The 16,184-nt window shown below is 44.5% G+C and overlaps 2 protein-coding genes and 1 long non-coding RNA gene across 11 annotated transcripts in view; 1 reads left to right on the forward strand and 2 right to left on the reverse strand.

Moving 5' to 3' along the window:
• Positions 1–16,184, reverse strand: part of LOC126563913 (protein spire) — a 115,018-nt gene that overhangs the window by 1,952 nt on the left and 96,882 nt on the right. For 2 of the 4 annotated variants that reach the window (XM_050220709.1, XM_050220708.1), the window contains 3 exons: positions 2,355–2,632; positions 680–935; positions 357–410 (listed from right to left, as the gene is read on the reverse strand). In XM_050220709.1, coding sequence (XP_050076666.1) covers positions 357–410; positions 680–935; positions 2,355–2,632 — 588 coding nt within the window. Of the gene's footprint in view, positions 1–356; positions 411–679; positions 936–2,354; positions 2,633–6,174; positions 6,412–16,184 lie in introns of all 4 variants that reach the window. The other 2 variants (XM_050220706.1, XM_050220707.1) reach the window with 2 other exon arrangements.
• The window catches only part of LOC126564726 (transforming growth factor beta regulator 1), a 138,202-nt gene continuing 129,446 nt past the window's right edge, over positions 7,429–16,184 (reverse strand). The window contains exon 3 of the mRNA XM_050221820.1: positions 7,429–7,438. The gene's annotated coding sequence lies outside the window, so the exon portion shown is untranslated. The remainder of the gene's footprint in view (positions 7,439–16,184) is intronic.
• On the forward strand, positions 9,147–10,638 carry LOC126565914 (uncharacterized). 6 transcript variants are annotated; one of them, XR_007607090.1, is made up of 7 exons: positions 9,161–9,287; positions 9,369–9,530; positions 9,612–9,692; positions 9,774–9,854; positions 10,098–10,178; positions 10,341–10,421; positions 10,503–10,638. It is a non-coding gene; the product is annotated as an uncharacterized LOC126565914 (long non-coding RNA). The 6 variants fall into 6 exon arrangements; XR_007607088.1 differs by having other exon boundaries at positions 9,450–9,530; XR_007607091.1 differs by lacking the exon at positions 9,774–9,854 and having other exon boundaries at positions 9,450–9,530.

Genomic DNA, 16,184 nt, shown 5'->3' on the forward strand with positions numbered 1-16,184 from the left:
TAAACCAGTTCTTGGAACAATGAACGTGAAACAATAACCGGACAAATACGTGACATTTTACGGATGTCCAGCGTCCGTTAGCGACTCCCCTCCCTGCCTGGTGAAATAAGCTAATAAAAAAATGTCCAGTGTTATCCCCAAACCAGCTTGCCTTTCGGCATAGCGAGGTCGGATGTTCGTGATGAAAATGGGAAACAAAATGGAGCAGCTGACCCGGCACAACATCTCCTCTTCTTATTAAATAACCAAAAGCCAAGCATAATGATGTCCAGAGGAAAGCATAAACACGCACACATGCAAGCAAGACACAAACACACACACACACACACATGCGGGATATGAGAGTTAATATTTACTTTCGAGAGCTTTATCACAGAACCGATGATACTCGTCGTGGGTGATGATGTTCTCTGTAAAGTTACGAGAGTTCCGGTGTAGTCGGCGGAAAGAAGGATTAGTAGCGGATATGGAGGGTAGAAGAAAGATGATCATTAGGCTGACATTACGCTAGGGAATCCAAGAACAACAAGTATGTTAGGTATTCGAGGATACATTAGGAAACAACAGGAGGAAGTTAGGAACAATCGAGTTATATAGGGACCAAAACAACGATTTGGGGACGGACATAGCTGCTTTAAAGCTAAGCCTTCAATTTCCCGAAAAATCCCGCTTGACTTACTTGTCCTCCGCAGCACGGTGTTAATGTTGTTCTGATTGTTCTCGTTGTTGACGATCATCAGACGGTTTGTACTGTTGCTGTCACTGTTGGTGATTCCACGATCGTCGGTACTGCTGCGCTTGCCACCAACGCTACCGTACGCTATCCGGTGGCCTCCATTTTGCTGTGCTCGCTGCAGCTGTCCACTGGTGCTGCTGCTGCTGCACGTGCCAGAATCTGCGCCATCGTTCGCCGTTTCATCAATGAAGTCATCATCCTACGGACGCGGTCCCATGTTTGTCGAAACAATATGCCGAAACAAAAAAAAAAAGACGAAAGGGAAAATCAAATTAGCACAAAATAAAAATGGCTTGTTGTTTCGAAACAATATAGCCGCTTAGCATAAAAGTGGTTCGCCCGAAAAAGCGAAGGTCACGTCACCGTCACAGACCGACCGAGATTGGGAGCACAGTCTTTTGGAGTAATCGTTGGGTGGGAAAAGAGGGTTCGGAACCTTTTTGTACAATATATCTCAGCCGTGCTGTGCTTTAGAACACGGTCACGCATTTTGAAAGTTGAAGCTGAAATCTAAACAGAAAATATAACCGATCACGTTTCGGACGCAAAAGCGGTACCACCCCGACCCGAAAGAATGCTGCTTCCCGTCCCGTGTGTGCGTTAAAAAGGTTAAAACACTACCCCGGTCGACCTCAACATTTATGAAACAGTTTTGCAAGACCGGTCGGAGTCAAACGGAAGCGAGCTGTGAGTTGCAAATGTGTGAAAATTGTTTCTTTCCCAGTACACTTGGGGTGTTGTTAGGGCACAAAATGCAACATTTTCCACGCTCCCATTTGAACCCTGGGCTGGTGGTTCTCTTCATGCGAGGTGGGGCATATAGACTAATATTACAAAGTTCAAAAGTTGGACTTTGCAACAATAAAGCAGAACGTTACTACATTATGAGCTCATGCCTATATCAGGTATTAAGTAGCACCATAGGTCACTGGTGGATTTTTTGGAGCCTTCATTAAACCAGATTTTCTTCTCAATCTGGATTATACTTCAGCATTAAGTTCTAGCGAATGGTCCCTTCACTTCGGACAATTTAAACGATTCACAGCACCAGTCACAACATAACGGACAACCTTGGATTGTATCGTACTCCAGTACTCCAGAAACAAAACGACCCAACAACGGTGGCATTGCGTCATACGCTACACCAACACGCGCCTAGTTCTTCTCGCTTTTCTGTCGTCAACGAACGGTCCGGTGAGAAAAGCTTTGGCAGGTCACATAATGGACGAATTGCTTCACAATTTGTACAAAATCGTCCCGCTAAACGTTTGATCATTCGTGGAGGTTGCTCTTGAAGATGAAGAGGAGGTTTCCTACCGAAAGAAGTTAAAGAGCTCATTAGCATTACTGAGGAGGGGAAGGAATGTGCAAATGTGGAGCAACTACCTGAGTACCTCGCTCGTGCCGGGTTTTGCTTAGAAATTAGTATTTGAAAGGGCCTGCAGATATCCATGATCAGATATCACCGAGCAAATCGACATCTATATAATCAGAGTTTTCAACTCGTGACCGAAACGTTAAGCGTTATCTAACATTGTCCAAACTCTCAACTCAGCTCAAGAACGACCCTTCGCTCAACCACCCACGATCCCATACCCCATGTATTACTTGTACTTACGTTGAACAGCGAAAAGTCTACTGGTATCAGTCTTAGGGTGTTACGGGGTGTACCGCTGGTGTGCGAAAAACTCGAACGACCCAGCGTCATCGTCTTGTAGTTTGGGCCGATATAGCTGGAACCGTGGTGGAAGCTGGCGGCACTGTTACTGCTACCATTGCCGGTGCTGCTGCTGCCGCTGCCACTGACTCCGCCGAGGCTGTGTGCACCACCGCTGGTGTCGATTTCATCATCACACGATTTCTTTACGCTATCTACTTGGGTTGTGGTAGGTAAAACTGAAAGTAAAGGCAATCAGGCAACAAGACCAGAGATAGGAAGAGAGAAAATAAAGAAACAAGCAGAAATTAGAGATGGCAGTTGAAGAACAGCGATCGATTTAGTTGCAGCGTGAAGGCTACACTACCGAGACGTACAGACATTTGTACGGCTGGCGAAACAATGTCTTCACACATTTGAGATTGAGATTGTTTTGCTAACGGACTAACAACAACAACAAAAAAACAAACTCTATACATTTAATCTAATGGAACTTTGAACAGCATTTGCCACACCATGCAATAAACGAACTGAAGGCTACACAACCTGAACCCCTCGAAGAAAAAAATCCCGAAGGAAGCAAAAACATTTAACCTAATTTTTATCAGTTCAGTCGATGCGTACCAACAATTCTTTGGTACGTTTTTAGTTACGTCATGATCCGATGGAAAAGCGGGTAAAAAGAGCCACATTTCGAACCTTCATTCCATCAATAAATGTAGTAACAGTCGGCCTATGGCTTTTTATCACCGCCACCAGCGGAACATGTCAAGTTGTTGTGTCTGCGGGTTTTATCCAAACACACACATACAGACAAGTCACTCGATCAGCCCTGGCCTAGAACGAGAACGTGGGGCAGAGCAGCCTATAAAGTACACGCCTTGAGGGTCAACCTCAGAGGAGGCATTCTAGGCAACACCAACAAAAAATGGCTTCCTTTTACACCAACCCCATCCGTAGAGCAAGTCTTTGAGGTCAGGTGTCTTTTTTCACCATAACCGTTCATGTCGATCGATCATGTTACCGGACCAAAAGCAACAAGTGTAAAATCGCTCGATGTACAATGGTACGGTGAGGTTTTCTTTCTCCAAGGTTAACGCAATGGAAAAAAGATCTATTACTTACCACGTTTGGCAGTACCACAATGAGTCATTAACTGCTCTGACACCCACAAAAATTGTTTTATAGTTTTCCGTTCCTCCTCTAGAGGGGTTTTCGGAGTAGAACAAAGCCCTTGAACTGTTTGCCGATTGCTCGTCGCATTGGTGCTTGGTGGAGGTTATATAAACAGAGAATTTATTATCATTTGCTGTCAGTGTTAGCTTCATTGCAGGAGCTTTTATGGTGGGCACCATGAAACCATGATGTCGTCTTCTTACATACGAAACATGGAAACTCCCACATATATGCTTGACCACCCATTTACTTCATGGCAATACCCCCGGGAGCCACAAATTCGATTTTCCGTAAGCGAAAGAAAAAACAAAATTAGCTCAAGTAAGAATTCCTCCAGGAAGAGGACAACATAACCCGTGAGAGACTTACGGACATGTTTTAGGGCCGATTAGGTTTACAAATTCATGACCGTGCTGGAAATGGGGAGCACACGGATCCTTCTGAGAAACGAGATCTGTTACCTTAAGGACCCCGAGACTGCACGTCTCAGAAATACGGTAGCATCCGTGGATGTCTTCTCCCGGAGCACCCAACATGAGCATGGGAGTTGGGGCTTGTGTGGCAGGCACAACATCTCACTTCCGGTGAAGTTGAACTCAATTCTCTAATGGGTTACATTTTTATAAAATTGCACTTTTACGACGTGGTCCGGAACACTTGCCATAACTCCACTTCCGTTGATCGGGATGTGCAACCACACGAACGAGAAAAGCTCGTCGGACGTGATGTCGTAACGAGTTGCAAAGAATATGCCAGTCGAGGATACATTGCACTAAAAGAAAAAGCCTTCCAAGTACCCACAATTTGCCGGAACTCCTGTTTTGGCAAACTGAGAATAGGATTCTTTTCTATGTTAGTTTTGGGTAACTGCCAATATGCACCGTGTGGAAGAATCGATCCCGGTGCTTTTGGTACAAAAAAAGGGAGGGAAATAATAAAATAGATTCTTTATTTCGCCAACCATATGGTACACCACCATTGAGCAACAGTGCTCACTCAGTGCTCCAAGACGTATTCAATTGCTTTTGCAATGTTTTCGGCTAATCTTTCGCTTCTTGGCGACTGTGTATGTCAACAAGTCTCTACCTATTCCCTAGCGTGCATATGTCCATCCTAACTCTCTGGTAAAGTCCCTGGCATTGATACTATTTTCTCTGCCGTATCATTATGTCTCATCCATAGCACCCATTACATCATCATATTCATTAGATGTACGGCCTGAATCAGGCTCAAGGCAGAAAGCTCGAGAGCAGAGACGGCTCTAATCGTTCAATCAATGAGCGGAGCAGAATAAACATGACCCCATTTCCTACGCACATTGAAAAGCAATGAAAAAGCTTCATTTTTCTTTCGCATCCTGATGTTTGCTCCTCTTCCTAAACGCATCACTGGCAGACTATTTGGGACCATCTTCCTCCCTTAAAGGACTTGCATAAATCAATCGATTTTCACCACAGCACAGTCACAGCGAGCAGCGGTTTGATTCATACAACAACTCACTTTCGTCGCATTGCGCGGCATCACCAAGCGTGATTTGATTGCGATTCGGAAAAACGAATGCATATTTAATGGCCGTACCAAATCTGACACCTCTAATGGACCAGATTTCCGTTCGTCTTGGAAATCGTGCAGGATGGAACGAGCTTGATTTTTGGCTTGCGACGTCACGTGTAAATTGAGCGTGTGAAGCTTAGATGACGTGAGTCGTCTTTAAACGGACATGACGGGACAAAATGTCGAAGCGTATGTCGCTCGCATTTGATGGCTAACCAGCGGCGCCCAAGAAGCCCCAAACGATTCGCACTATTACCAAACAAGACACGTTTTATGATGCGGCTGTGGCTGTGAGCAGAAGCGTCGTGGAAATTAAAGTGACAAACCAAAAAAAAAAGAGCAACTCCCGGACATAGGTGGGAACTTACTAACGTGGCGCTCAGCAACAACTCAACCAACGGCCAGCAGTCAGGCCAATGAACTTGGCAGGGTGCGTACAAACTGCATTTCCAGTTTGTACGTACATTTCAATGGAATGATTAGCATCAGTCCGCTACGTTTTCTGCTTCCGTAAGCTAATGATGGCTTTGTACAGTCAAGGGTGTGGGTGCTTCGTTGAAAAATTCTTGAGAAACATTCTTCAACAACAAGAATCAATAATTCAGATCTTTCTCTCTTTTACGTATCGAAATAATCTGGTAGATATTCCAGTCATGGTTTCCCTTAATTGTCTCCAAGAAATCCTTCCAGTTATTTGCAAGGTAAACTCAAAAATCCTAACACAAATTTCTCTGTCTCTTCCACACGCGTGGCGTCATTTAATTCCGTCGGGATATAAATTGTTTGCACGCTATTACAGTTGATTGCCGTGCCATGTTTAGCAATTAGGGTAATCATTTTTGACGGGCCACCGCGCCCCACAAAACAAATTAGGAGCGTTTTTCTTTAGAATTATGCTTGAAACGCTCAACACAACACACTAACCTATGGTACATGCATAAATCAGAAACAGAACTCTTCTTCCAATTATTTCTTCTACATCAAACTGTGAATGACTGATGGTTTTTTTTTGCTCCTAGAACTCCCCCAAAAAAAGGAAACAAAATTATACCTGATCTTGGTTTTGGCGTTGGTGGCTGTTGGGTTGCACGTGGTGCCGCCTTCGGTACACGATTGATCGGTGGCAAACCAGCATTGCCACCGCTCATACTGTTGCTCCTGTGTTTGGCCGGTGTCGGTGGCTTCCGTGGCGATGGGGCCATCGGTACCGTGGCCGGATTATCCACCGGACAGTACGCCAGATCGCGGACCGCATCAACGCACGGGTCGCCGTCGGGTGATTCACAGTCTGCGGTCGCCGTGACAAACATTTGGTTGTAACTTTGTTTTTCGAACACTTGTGTAAATTAATGTGCAATCAATGCAAACGCAAACACGACTAGCTAAGGTTCATGAACAAGTCACTAACAAAACTAAACGATAAACGAGATGGGTTTGATGAAGTAGGAAGTGATCCTAAAAGTTGAAGTCAAACGTTCAATGCACCTAGACCGATGTGTGTATACCTGCGGTCGACACAGTCCACACTGCTTGTTACGACGTGCCGGTCGGTTGTGGCAAAACGGACTGATCCGAACGCCAAGCCCTTTCTGGAGGAAGTAACGAACGATGACATCATCGCAAAACTAGCCCTCCCCGGTCATCGTCTTGTTGGTGGATCGCTTAAGGGAGGGTCTTACGTGTCCTGAAGTTTTCCCTGGACAGAAAAAGTTGCATCAAGCTGCAAACATACCAAACCAAGGAAAAGGCTCTTTGGATGTAGTTTGAGGATGTATCGGAAAATTGCTCCCTTCATTAAAATAACTATTATCCTGCTGGCATGTGCAACCTACAAGACATCCCTCATCCTGCCACGGATGAACATCGTAAAGATGTGAGTCAGCTCCGGTGAGTCAGCTGTGTGAAATAAAAAGGGGATCAAGGTGGAATGCACAGCAGGATTCCAACTCCACAAACCACAACTCAATCGTGGTGCTATTGTGTATCCTTGGGGAACTCATAAAACCGCACACGAAGGCCCCTAGGTTCCGAACACAACAAAAAGCTAGAGGGATATGTTTATTATCCATGCTGGCCTTCTCTCTCTCTCTCTCTCTCTTCCTTAAAGGTACACACATACACACTGTAGCATCAAATCACAAACACTCCCACAAAACGACCAAGCAGAAATGCAGTGACTTTTTCTTGTTGTTCATCACACCACCAGAAATACACCACGTGAGGGACAACTGGGAAGTACGGCGAACTGCAAAAGGGACACCACCGTAATGCGTTGCGTTGGTTCGGAAAATCTACACGCACCGCACGACACGACACTTTATCGATTAATCAAAAGGACGGTAGACTTGCTTTTCCAACTTTTTATCTGCAGGTACGGAACGAACATGATGCCACCCCTCTTTGTGCAATATGGTACAGAAACTTGGATATACTTTACATTCACGAAACCACCATTCACTCACAAGCAACGGAAGAAGCAGCACAAACTGGGGTGAGAGGGTTTTTGTTCTAAATTATTGCTAAACCCAATGCAAACCAATTAAGTGCGCGAAACATAACCAACTCTTGAGAAATAGAAGCTGCTGCCGTCGAGGTAAACGCGAACATTGAGCAGTAGTGCAGGGGCACGGACAAACGCCACCATAATTATTGCAACTGCACTTGCACAGCTCACTATACAACCGTTCCCGGTTCTCTATAGCAAGCACCCTTTTCTTTCCCTCGAGTGGGAAAAATTGGGCGAAAAAAAAAGCTTCACGAAGCGGACACACGGATCGGGGGAAGTTTAGTGTCTCGCGTGGTTCACGTTCTTTCGCGGACTGTACGCGATGAGTTCCCGTGAATTGTTTGCAACCCTTCGGACGGAGAGACAAATGGCCGCATACCGTATGAGAGCGAGAGAGCATTGCCTTATTTTATGCTGAAATAGTCAAACATGCCAATGCTAGTGTTGTGTTGGTGCGTAGCTGATGCTGGCCTGTGAAGCGCGTGCGCAACTACCACATTATCTTGATTGCAGAGCGCGTAGAACACTGTGGTGGTCGTCGTTGTCGTCGCTACTAGTAACGCGAAGCGGGTGTTGGTGTCTGTGGCAACAGTGACACCCCCATCAGTAGTGCCACCCGCTCCACGAGCGCCTCGCGCCTAAGCGCACAACATAAACAAAACATTACCTCCCGTTACTACAAGGTAGCAGCAACAAAGGGATTGTGGCCAGAAAACACATGAAGGGGAAAACGTGAACATATTTGGATTGGTGAAGCGCCGGCGCTGATGTATTACAGTGTGAAACATAAAAAGAAGCAGAAAACAATTTATATAGTCCAATATTTAAAAATATTTATGCAATTTTTAAGGAGCTCGTATATTATACACTACATAAATCGTAAACAACATCTCTATCAGAAGATTCTTTTACTTAGAAAACCTTATCAACATCTAATCTGTTGAGCGCCCTCTTGCTACTTCTTTCGATTCGATCGCTTGGCCTCAAACAAAATGTATCATAATTATCATTCGTCCATCAACATACCGACCACATTACGCACTACCAGTGTATTGCTGTAGATAAAGATGTATTCAATTAACATTAAAGGCACTTCTTGCAATTGCACGCGCCATCAAACTTCCGTTTCCTATCTGTTGTGGTCACCCCTTTCATTGCTTATCGCTGGCGCATCAGTTCATCAATCTGATACCAATATGTTTCAAAGAATCGGCTACTTCAGATGCATCTGCCAACCAACGGCACATCGAAGCGGATGTGTGTGCGTATTCGTTTTTATCTAGTTCTGCTATCGAAATGTGCCTTTGATCGTAAGAGCTGGGGGCGAACGCGCTTAGTCGGCGTACGATCAGCGGGTTTTACCCGGATTGCTTGCTTCGTAGTTTTCGTTGTTGGGGGTAGTGTAGTTCTTCTCGTTGGTCTGCGATCCAAATGAACATTGTGAGGGTGAGATACTGGTGGTGAAGGTGGTGTTGAGAGGATCTGCGAGGAAGTCTCGATTGGAATTGAAACATTTACAGGTGTCGAACCAGTTGGAATCCATGTAGAATTCACATCAGGAGTCGTCCAGTTCAACGGTGGTTCAGTTGTATTCCAAACAGGAGTTGACCCAGTAGGATTCCACGTGGAGTTCACATCAGGAGTCGTCCAGTTCAACGGTGGTTCAGTTGCATTCCAGACAGGCGTTGACCAAGTAGGATTCCACGTAGAGTTCACATCAGGAGTCGTCCAGTTGAGAGGGGGATCCGTGACATTCCACACAGGAGTTGATCCAGTAGGATTCCACGTAGAGTTCACATCAGGAGTCGTCCAGTTGAGAGGGGGATCCGTGACATTCCACACAGGAGTTGACCCAGTAGGATTCCACGTGGAGTTCACATCAGGAGTCGTCCAGTTCAACGGTGGTTCAGTTGCATTCCAGACAGGCGTTGACCAAGTAGGATTCCACGTAGAGTTCACATCAGGAGTCGTCCAGTTGAGAGGGGGATCCGTGACATTCCATACAGGAGTTGATCCAGTTGGATTCCACGTGGAATTCACATCAGGAGTCGTCCAGTTCAACGGTGGATCAGTTACATTCCAGATAGGCGTTGACCCAGTAGGATTCCACGTAGAGTTCACATCAGGAGTCGTCCAGTTGAGAGGGGGATCCGTGACATTCCATACAGGAGTTGATCCAGTTGGATTCCACGTGGAATTCACATCAGGAGTCGTCCAGTTCAACGGTGGATCAGTTACATTCCAGATAGGCGTTGACCCAGTAGGATTCCACGTAGAGTTCACATCAGGAGTCGTCCAGTTGAGAGGGGGATCCGTGACATTCCACACAGGAGTTGATCCAGTAGGATTCCACGTAGAGTTCACATCAGGAGTCGTCCAGTTGAGAGGGGGATCCGTGACATTCCAAACAGGAGTTGATCCAGTAGGATTCCACGTGGAGTTCACATCAGGAGTCGTCCAGTTGACAGGCGGATCAGTTGCATTCCACAAAGGAGTTGATCCAGTTGGATTCCACGTAGAATTCACATCAGGAGTCGTCCAGTTCAACGGTGGGTCAGTTACATTCCAGACAGGCGTAGACCAAGTAGAATTCCACGTAGAGTTCACATCAGGAGTCGTCCAGTTCAACGGTGGTTCAGTTGCATTCCAGACAGGCGTTGACCAAGTAGGATTCCACGTAGAGTTCACATCAGGAGTCGTCCAGTTGAGAGGGGGATCCGTGACATTCCATACAGGAGTTGATCCAGTTGGATTCCACGTAGAATTCACATCAGGAGTCGTCCAGTTCAACGGTGGGTCAGTTGCATTCCAGATAGGCGTTGACCCAGTGGGATTCCACGTAGAGTTCACATCAGGAGTCGTCCAGTTGAGAGGAGGATCCGTGACATTCCAAACAGGAGTTGATCCAGTAGGATTCCACGTAGAGTTCACATCAGGAGTCGTCCAGTTCAACGGTGGGTCAGTTGTATTCCACAGAGGAGTTGACGATGTAGGATTCCACGTGGAGTTAACATCAGGAGTCGTCCAGTTCAACGGTGGGTCAGTTACATTCCACACAGGAGAATTCCCACCAGGAGTCGTTTCATTCCAGTTCGGAGTGGAACCGGTTGAAATATCTGTGGAGTTCGATGAAGGCGTCGTGTCTGCCGGATCCGAGGAAGAATTATCTACGTTCCATGAATTCTTCACTACCGATTCATCGACACTTTCTGATGAATCAATCGCAATCGGAACTGCATCATCAGATGATAACAAAGTTGCATTGTCTATTGCTTCACAATTCACTACGAGTACTTGACACAAAAGGTTCAAACACAATAGTACAGTAAGGCCACTCTTACACACGCTCCGAACCTTGAGACGTCCCATCGTGAGGCGTTTTCTCTTTGCAGAACGACAGTCAGTATCGGTCTGTTACCGTTGGTCACGCTGGATGGCATTATTTATACTTGACCCCAGAGCATGTATTTTATCTGTCTGTAATCTTTCTACACATCTTGCCGGCCATATCAAAGCTTATCTTAATTGCTTCGCGGATGTGATAACAAGGCAGACCCACGTGTTCAACCAATCGTTTTTGTATCGATTTTTCTAAATGAATCCAATAGTAGAGTAGAACCACTTATGAACGCGTGAAGTGATTTTTCCAGTAGTAGATTAAAAAAATCTGTTCCTACTGTAGTTCAACAACAAACATCTTGTGCTCCTTTCATGACGTCATCGCATGGTCAATGGTTTGATGCCTTGGAAATCAATACCAGGAAATGAGGACGTCCTGCGCATACAACACAGTTGTTTGTGTGTGTGATGTGTACCCACACCAGCACAGCAAGGATGCGCTTTTCTTGCCAGCTTGGCAATCGTTTGTGACCTTGGCATTTAGATCCGAAAGCTGTCCCTATGCAACTGAGAAGATGCATTTCCATTATCGACATCTCTTTCACACTTTACATGAAAAATCAATTCAATAAACTAATGTAAAGGGAGGTGTGTTACATTTAGTTGGCAATAACGTGTCCATTCTGTAGTTAATTTCTCTTCTACTACCATATGCTACGAACGGTCAAGAAATGTTACCGTTCCTAGGGAAGTAAATTCCATGTAGAAAAGCTACGAGATGGCAAACCTCGAATGACAGAATCGATAAAATATGCATTTCGTTAGAGATACCGCTTCTTCCAGAATAACAGCGACAGTGAAAAAAGCTTTTCGTGTTGGTTATTCTGATAAATAATTAAGCAGACAGTTTGGTGGGCATGAGAGTGGCAGGGTTTCCCCAAAAAGATAGTAGCTGATATAGATACAGACAGTCGGCATAGACGGCAAACGTACTTCAGACTGATATGAGTCACAACACGCTACATGAACTTCCGGACACACTTCACTCTCTTATCAACATCCTTCCAACGAGAAGGTAACACACGGACAGTGACCACAATAATAGACATGTAATAACCCAATTGAACTTAAATAAAACTTCCAGAACACATCAGAGACTTATCGTTATCGAAGCTACGATACTTTTGTTTTTGATTTTCAACAAAAAGCATCCGGCGATCCGTTATCGAGCACATAAAATTGTAAAGCATGTGTTAACACTGTATCGTACAGGAAGCAAGACAACTGATTATTTGATTTGTATTACTTTGGTTGCTTTGGTTGTTCAATGTTACAAATTCTATGAGGTATTGATAGCATTTCAACCTCTTTTTGCTCTTTCCAAGAATACGCTAGTTATCTGTTCTATCCAGCTTACTGCTCGGTGCTCTACTCGAAAGCACAGATCTCAACGCTAAAGTGAGTTATCGGATTTGACGATAAGACACGTGCTCAGCATACTTAGTTGAGCTTAGTTCCTTATCAAGCATACATCAAAGACAGCATCTTCCGGATGTCTTGACTAAAGTTGTCTGAAACTTTTCATCCATATTACGCTTCCCTGTTGCGTCACGGTACATAAACTTGTTGTTGCTTCAAAAAACCAGCTGAACCAACTCAAAGTTCCCGGTTCAAATCATCCGAATTTCGTCCAAAATTCCAACGAATAAATTTGGATTCTTTTTGATGCCCTTTTTTCGATTCGTAATATACCCGGGCTATGACTTCGGGTGAAAGTTTTTATTCCACTGGTTGGTTGGTCATAGTTTCGTAAAAAGAAGTTTATCTCCTTATCGAAGGGCACAATAACGAAGGCTGTTGTTGGACTCATGCGCGTCTCACATGCCAAGCTGGGTTTTGTTTTGGGGGGGGGGGTGTTATTATTGGGTATTTTGGTACGAATTTATAATACTGCATGTGATTGGGACCGTAGAGCATGCCCGGCACGGCAAATTTTGCTGCCTGGATTTTATATCGGAGAGATTGGATTTATTATTGTATGCTCACGCAATAAGGTCATCCCACGGGGACGATGTTAAAGGAGTTTGGGATAAAGAGCTTTCGTAGACGTCTTGTTGCCGTGGATTTATACCATGCCACAAAAAGTTGCTTAACATTTTTACGAACTTATTCGATGGATTATCCATGCGAAGAAATAGATTATGTGCTGATCCAAAATGGCAACAATGCTTCATGATAAATATATGGGACTAACAGCGTTTTTTGTTTTGAGCAAACAAAACTTGCGTTTTTTAACGTGATGAAACGTAACACTATTTCGGCAATTCCAAGACACTGTATTATCATGAAAATCGATTTTCATTCGCCTTCGCTGTACAAACTTAAAGACAGTTCTAATGCAAGCACTTTCCCTAATCAATCACGCACAATCATCATTAGTGACACCGCTCTTCTTGTCTGCTCGCCTTTAACCAGTCTGCTTAATCGATGGTTACAATTTAACGTAAACCACTTGCTTGAGTGTTAATCAATTATCATTTCAAGTGCATCACAACGAATGACGACCGCTCCTAGCAGGGGTTTAGTGAAACGAAACGAAACACAACTGGTTTCAACAGGTTATTGTCGCCATCGGTGAGTCAGTCAGGTGCATCGACACCGATGGAAGAGCTTACCGTGAAGCACGTGCTATTCCGCAAAGCCTCATGTCTCTGAGACGAAAACCTTGTTCAAAACAAACAGATACCGATGATAAACCATCAACGATGTACGACGTTCGCCATATGTTCAAGAACTCCAAACATAACTTCACGAGCTGGATGCCATCCTTCCCGACCTCAGCATCACTTTCACTTCTGGTAAGCCGGCAGCTAAGAGACTGAACTTTGTTGGACGACACCTGACCCATACTTCCAAACACAACCGCACAACCGGAGGAACTGGTCCCAAAAAAGCATGAAATTTAGCAACGAAAAGCGCAAAATTTGCAACGCTCTTCACTTCCAATCGCCGAAATAAAAGAATAACAAAACAGATCTCTTTGTCCCACGATGTGAGATTTAAATATTCGAATGTAGCTCCCGTCGTCGAAAAAGAAGGTGGGACACGCGGTCATCACGATAAATAGCCCTCGGGGTTCGGGAACATTAAACCGCTCTTTTGCGTAGTATCTCCAACATAAAGCCCCCGGACCACGAAGGCTGTCCGATTCTATCTTCTCGTCTGAACTGCCGAAAAAAGAGTGAAAGGTGTACACCCTTCCGTCCGGATGGATGCTTGGAAAGTATTTTTATTCCTCACCTGGAGATGTGTGTTTGTGTCTCCCTGGGGTGGGAATATATGTTGCGTTGTCTTGCACACAAGATCTAAATGACCCCAATTTTTGGAGCCCCAAGATTAAGGTGCTTTTAGGGAATGATTCGGAGTGAGCATATGATACAACATTTTACTCCGTTAAGAGCACGTGTCATTCTCCAATGCTTCCGTTGGCGTAACTTCTGCCTTTCTTTCTCCGTGGGCAATCTATCGGGGGAAAACAACGTGGTGTTTTCACGTGACATTTAAGCCGCTTAACCCGCTCTCTCTGTCTGTCTCTCCATTACGTGCCCCAAGTATCCTGTCATATTCGGAGGCGCCCTTTTGTAGAGCTAATTCCCATGGAAGTATTATTGATTCACTGAGACGGGTAGAATCAAGTGGAATAACTCCGGAAAAAGAGTACATTACCTGTCATACCCATGGCCAGCTGGCGCAATTTAGCGTTGAGGTTTATATAATCCATCGTAGACTTTCGTTGGATCTTCTTAGATTGCTGCACTTCACAGATTGTCTGCAATCACATCACAATGTTTCTACGAACGTACAGTTGAAACTGTGGAAATCTTGGAATGTATTTAGTTTCACTCATGAAGCACTTGTTGTTAATAATATTTTATTCTACATTCAACACAATATCACTTCATATTTCACAATCACAAGAATAATTTCTGTAGTTTCACGCACCAAACCGCTTCATTGCCATAACTTCAACAGACAGTCAACACGAACACGCGCTCGATCCAAATCTCAGCCACGACTAAAGTCCAACCGAAACCGGCATACCACGGGAAGCATAAATTTCTTGCCCACGCGGGAAACTTGCCACAGCAGCAGCATGAATGTAAGGCAAAGCACAAAAAGCTTGTGCGATCTCATTCATGCTCGTTACATTCGCGCAGTTTAAACGGGCGAGCTTTTCGAGCAGATCCGATTCGATGACGCGAGCACGCGAGCTTAATTTCATTACATGGACATAAAAGTTTAGTTTTTTTCTTCTTTTACAACAATAAAAAGGGGTTTAACTTGAAGCGAGAAAAATGACCTCGGTTACACAATCGTAATGGCAAACGGTTGATTTCGTGGCTGCCAATTAACGTCGTCCTTCAAAGCGTCGTTGTAGGCGGCCAACCACTTTTCGTTCCATTTTCACCTCTCCAGCTTAAGTAGTCCACAATGAGCAAGCAAAAGGAGGTTCACCTCATTCCAGCCCATCCTTTCAACGGATACGCTAAACACGCAAAGCCCATTTGATATGGTGGAAAGGATAAGTGAATGTCGGCACAACACACAGCCAATAAACGCGACCCCGGCAAACGAGAATAATTTATTCGATTCGTTTTCTGCGGTTTGTCGTGTAATGAGTTTTCGTTCACTTTCCTCTATGTTGTTTTTTCCGTCTTCTTCTTCCGCCTGGATCGACTAGAAGAAATCCTAGCATCGTTAATCCAATGCACGTTACGCCGGTAGGGAAAGATTAAGGTTGAACTTGGACTGTGCATCCGCAGAAATAGCAGCAGCAGCAACGGCCTACGCTCCAGTAGGATAATTGAATTTTATGATCCTGAGCGAAATCAAATATGGGAAGCAATAAGGAATTCAAAGCATTTGCCAGAGTGAGCATTTAAACGCTCCTGCAGGATTGCACTAAATTCACTAGAAAAAAAAATTATTTAATGCAGGATTCAAGTGTTTCTCTTTTAACAGATAATGTTTTAAATATTGTCAACATGAAAAATATAAATTAAAAATCAAAAAATCCCAACTAAGCTTATTTGGGTAAAAAAAAATTTGCGAAAACTTCATTTGATGAACAACCAGGCGTCTACATTCGAAAGCTTTTACGAGAAAGCTTCCGCTGACCTATAGTTTGCTTCGTTGCCAATGGTGGCGCTAGTGTA

Source organism: Anopheles maculipalpis, chromosome 3RL (genome assembly GCF_943734695.1).
Source record: "Anopheles maculipalpis chromosome 3RL, idAnoMacuDA_375_x, whole genome shotgun sequence".
In the NCBI taxonomy this organism is placed as follows: Eukaryota; Metazoa; Arthropoda; class Insecta; order Diptera; family Culicidae; genus Anopheles; species Anopheles maculipalpis.